The 5,258-nt window shown below is 57.1% G+C and overlaps 1 protein-coding gene across 1 annotated transcript in view; it reads right to left on the bottom strand.

Moving 5' to 3' along the window:
• Nucleotides 1-5,258, bottom strand: part of DPP6 (dipeptidyl-peptidase 6) — a 281,581-nt gene that overhangs the window by 17,127 nt on the left and 259,196 nt on the right. Inside the window, 2 exon segments of the mRNA XM_010829360.1 lie at nt 17-211; nt 2,420-2,489. Of these exon segments, the coding sequence (XP_010827662.1) occupies nt 17-211; nt 2,420-2,489 (265 nt within the window).

Consider the following 5,258-nt stretch of genomic DNA (forward strand, 5'->3'; position numbering starts at 1 on the left):
CCGCTGGGGTGCTCACCGCACGGCCTCCATCTGGTCCTTCTCCTCCAGGGATCCCAGCCTCCGCCTCACCTCATGCAGCAGCCTGGTGCCCTGGAAGCCGCTGCCGCGGCCATCACACTTGACCACCACGGCCCCGTGGCTGCTCACCATTACCGTCTCCCAGGTCACTGCAAACTTCTCGGCCACACTCTGGCTCCCCGGGGTGCCGTCCCTGGAAGAGACAGGCCAGGCCTGAGCACGCAGCTGCAGGGCATGGGGTGTGGTGACTTGTCCCATAGACTCGGGAGCCTAGGGGTGCTCTCCTGGGGCAGAGCCAGCCCCCACGCCCAGCTCCACACATCCGCACCCCCCAGCACGAGGGCGCTGAAGGGCCCGTTCTTGGGGAGAGACCCTGAAGAGTCCTCCCCTTCCCCTCCTGCTTGGCTCCCCATTACGGCCCACCTCTCCCATCCTTCCCAGGCGGGTTCCCAGGCTGCCCCCTTAGTGCGCATCACATGAGTGACCACGCTGTAGTGCTCTTTCCGGTGGCCCCTGGTTTGAGGGAATTAGGGGGATTCCCTGATGGCTCAGACAGTAATGGCTCCTACAATGCAGGAGACATGGGTTCCATTCCTGGGTCGGGAAAGATCCCCTGCAGGATGGAATGGCAACCCACTCCAGGATTTTTGCCTGGAGAATTCCACGTGTGTGCATGTGCTCTGTATGTATGTGCTATGTGTTCTGGTGTGTGTGTGTGAACACGTGGGTGTGTATGTGCTGTTGTGTGTCATGGCCATCTGATGGTGTGTACGTGTATCTGTGTGTTTCCGTATACATGTGTGTGTGTGTGAGTCCATATGTATGTGTACGTGTGTGTCTATGTGTATGTGTGTGTGTCTGTACATATGTGTGAGTCTGTATGTCCACATATATGTGTATGCCCGTGTATATGTGTATCTGTGTAATGTGTATTGTGTGTCTGTATATGTGTGTGTATGTCCGTATACATGTGTATATCTGTATATCTGTATACATGTGTGTGTGTGTGTGTCCATATGTATGTTTATGTCCGTGAATATGTGTGTGTCTGTGTATATGTGTGTGTGTCTGTGTATACGTGTATGAGTCTGTATGTCCATATATATGTGTATGTCCGTGTATATGTGTACGTGTGTGTCTGTGTCTGTGTGTTCATGTATATGTGTGTGTCCATATACGTGTGTATGGATGTCTGTGTACATGTGTGTGTGTGTGTATGTCCATATATATATATATATATATGTATGTGTGTGTCTCCATGTATATGTGTATGTCTGTGTTTATGTGTATGTGTGTGTGTGTCTGTATACATGTGTATGTGTATGTATGTCTGTATATATGTGTGTGTGTGTGTCTGTGTGCATGTGTGTGTCTGTATATACGTGTATGCGTGTATGTCTGTATATGTGTGTCTCTGTGTGTGTCTCTGTATGTATGGCTGTATATATGTGTGTGTGTCTGTATATATGTGTGTGTTGTGTATATGTGCATATATGTCTGTATATATGTGTGTGTGTGTCTGTATGTGTATGTGTGTCTGTATATGTGTATGTGTATGTATACATGTGTATGTATGTGTATGTGTGTCTGTACATATGTGTGTCTGTATATATGTGTGTGTGTCTGTATACATGTGTGTGTGTGTCTGCTTGCTGGTGAAGTGCCCAGACAGTGAGGAGAAGTGCCCAGTTAGTGACGAGCTGGGCAGGACCGTGTGTCCAGCCGGGCGTCTTCGGGTGCAGCCTTGTCACTGAGGGCCTGGCTGGGTGCCCGGGGTGATGCACAGAGCTATCAGGCTCTGGGCGCCTTCCTGGGTGCTGACTTCCCCAGGGGCCCTGGGGCAGACCCAGTGCGGGCCTCTGCCCTCCCCTGGCCCTTTCTTCCCAGAGCCTCCCTTGCCCCACGGCCCCGTGCACACCGGGGCAGGAGCCCGAGTCAGGACACAACACCGTGAGAGGAGCTCACAAGGCTCTGCAAAGGGGTTCTCAAAATCCGAACCAGAGGCTTCCAGTTAGCAGGGGCAGACCTGAAACTGTCCTGTGGGGACACTTGGTGTTCAAGGGTGCCTGGTGGTGCAGGAGGGGCTGCTGGCCCCGGCGAGACCCCCGCCAGGCCCACCTCGTTTTCTGGGGGCCCTGGGCCCTGCCCAGTGAGGTCAGACCCCCAGTCAGCTTTCCCGCTGTCCCGGGGCCGCTGGGCAGCCACGGCAGCAGGACCCATGGGATATGACTCAGCACCTGGGTTCAATGTTGAGAATCCCCCGAGGCTTTCCTTTAACATCCGGGGTCACTGGTAGTTACAGACAAGGGGCTAAAATTGCTTTCTGATTTTAGTGTGCAGCGGGATTGGGCTCCCCTTCCCACCTTCTTGAGGGTGTGGTCCTTGCCCCTGGGATACTTACACCACCAGGAGCAAGGGGTAGTGGGCGGTGTCGGTGAAGGTCGCCGGCTTGAGGATCTGAATGGGCAGGTCTAGGCAGAAACGGAACACAGGGCCGCACGTTAGGGGCCAGGAAGTGTGGCCAGGAGGGGAGGGCGGGACGGGCCTCGGAGGGGCAAGGCCGGGCCTCCACAGACAGGGTGACTCCAGCTCCTTCTGGACTTGGACAAAGCACCCAGTCAGTCTCCTTGAGGCTGAGTTTCTTCAATTGAGGGCTTCCCTGTGGCTCAGATGGTAAAAAAAAAAAAAAGAAAAAAGAAAAGAAAAACCTGCTTGCAATGCAGGAGGTCTGAGTTTGATCCCTGGGTGGGGAAGATCCCTTGGAGAAAAGAATGGCAACCCACTCCAGTCTTCTCGCCTGGAGAATCCCACGGACAGAGGAGCCTGGTGGGCTACAGTCCGTGGGGTTGCAAAGAGTCAGACACGACTGAGCAACCAACGCTTTTCTCCACCTGAGGCTTAAAGGAAATCTTGTGCAGAGGAATATGTGGACAGACAGGAATGCCTGGACCACCATGGGCTGAGCGCTTGCTAACAGCAGAATTCCAGGCAGGGGGAAATGAGCCCCGGGGGAACATGCACTCTGTCACGAGGGACTCCTGCAACATACAGCTAAGTGGGGAGGGACGCTGGGGAGCGGTGGGGACATGGGGAGGCTGAGACTCAGTGGGGAGCGGGTGGGGAGGCAGGGCAGAGCCCAGACAGAGAGGCTGGAGCGGGGGAGCCCTCACTGTTCATGGGCTGGAGCTGGGCAGGCCCGGTGCCCGGGAGCCAGCGGGAGGGAGCCGGTGCAGCTGCGGGTCCTGCGGCCAAGGCCCTTTGGACGCGGTCCTTGGCCACCAGGATGCAGTCAGGGAGGGAGAGAAGCATGTCCCGTACCGCTGTCTCTGTCCTTCCCCGAGATGAAACTTCCTGCCTCAGTTAGAGATTGTTCACTGACGTTAACTACAGCCCAGATCGCAACTAAACTGGAATGGCCGTCTTTCCCCCGCACACGGTCACTATACCAATAGATACACCCTAGGCTGGGGGATTGGCTCAGCAGCAGGCTCTGACCCGACTCTCATTACTGATTCCGGCTGAATGTTAATGGCTTGCAAATTAGATCAATGGCCCAGGGACCCGGGGACTCTATCACCGAAATATCCATAAAACATGGTCTGGGCTGCTTTCTGCCACTGATAAGCCCATGGGCAGGCTTTGGCCACCAGCAGCGGAATACATTCGGAGAGCGATCCTGGAGGGAGGTGGGCGGCTTCCCCGAGGACAGCATTAGCCTCCAGCAGCGTTCAATGACAGACAAAATAAAAACAGGCGGGCAGGGCGACAGCGCTCGGGTTTGCTAGGACCCCCAGGGCTGATGTGTGGACACCGGCCCGCACACGCTGTATCTTCTCCTCTTGTCTTCATCCCTGGACACCTGCGAGTAAAAACCTCGCCCTGGGAGAAACCTCGGGTGGCCTCGGCTCATTGTTTCTCAAGCCCCTTCTCTGCGTTTTTGGAGGAGGGGGTGGCAAGCACCAAGGTTCCGGGGTGGGAACCATTCCTGTGGGAGCCCGCGAGCCCGCGTGGATGGAGGAGGAGGAGGGCCTGGGCTAGGAGATCGGGGCGGGGGGAGGGTCTAGACAAGGAATGAGATCTGGCGTCCAGGTAACAGATGAGAAAACTGGCTGAGACGGGGGACCGGGCAGGGCAGGAGGCTGAGGTCTGAGTGTGTAGGCGGCCGGCCTCAGAGGGCGCGACCTGTGAAGTCCTGTGGGCCCCTGAGAGCTCTGCCACCATCGTAAGCCTCCTGTTTCATCCATCTGGGGCCCTGCATATGACAGGGCCTGCCTGAGGTCTGCACGGAGACAGAGGTGGCGGGCGGGCAGCCTGTGGAGGCCGCCTGCTTGCTCATCCCCCGTTCCTCCCCATCCTTGCCTCCAGCTCTCCATCCATCCCTCCATCAATCTAAAGGCATCCTTGTTTTTGCCTTGGTTCTTCCTTACAAAAGCGGAGCAGGAAGACGAATACCCAGTTAACGAGAGGGCTCTTGCGAAGCTGGGTCCGTCCTGAGTGACACGTGCTGCTCGACAGTTTGGACCAGTCATGGACGCCCTCCCCGGGGCAGCCTAGACTTCCCTTTGCCCCCTTCCTGGAGGTGCGGGGGCTCCACCCTGAGCTGTCAGTCAGTTCTCTCTTTACAGCTCTGCAGGGCAGGGGAGGCAGACAGGACCTGCATACAGGCTTCGGGGCAGTTGGGGCAGGTTTTAGGCTCCGTCCAGGTGACCCGCGCACAGACCCCGTGGGGGCTGCCCACGTCTCTCTGCCCCTCCTGTTAGAGCCATGACTCCTGGGGTCTCAGGAGCCTCGTTTTTGGCCTGGACTCCTGCCCTTCCTGCCGCTCGCTTTCTGTTCTGTGGTTCCCTGCGCCCTGATGACAGCATCTGTTGGCCGACCCACTCCCCCATCCTCTCTTTCTGACTGATGGCCCCTCTCCCTCTCGGGACTGGACGTGCCCTCTGGACACGCAAAGCTGCCCGCGCTTCCAGGCCTGAGCGCGTTCTGCTGGGATCCGTGAGCATTTCAGGGACATCGGGGAAATCCAGACCCGGAGAGACAGTGGGGTGGCCCTGGCCTGGTGGGCAGAGATGTCCCCGCCAGGCATGACCACAGCCTCCACTCACACTCCTCCTGGGTTGGTTTCTTCTCCATTGGCCTCCGACACACTGAGCACGTGTGGGGCCAGAGCAACCAGCTGTGCCCACGGGCCCAGGGAGAGGTCACTGCTGCAGCTCAGTCTCCGCCCCTCCCACCTCTCC

Source organism: Bison bison, unplaced genomic scaffold (assembly GCF_000754665.1).
Source record: "Bison bison bison isolate TAMUID 2011002044 unplaced genomic scaffold, Bison_UMD1.0 scf7180017864503, whole genome shotgun sequence".
Classification (NCBI taxonomy): Eukaryota; Metazoa; Chordata; class Mammalia; order Artiodactyla; family Bovidae; genus Bison; species Bison bison.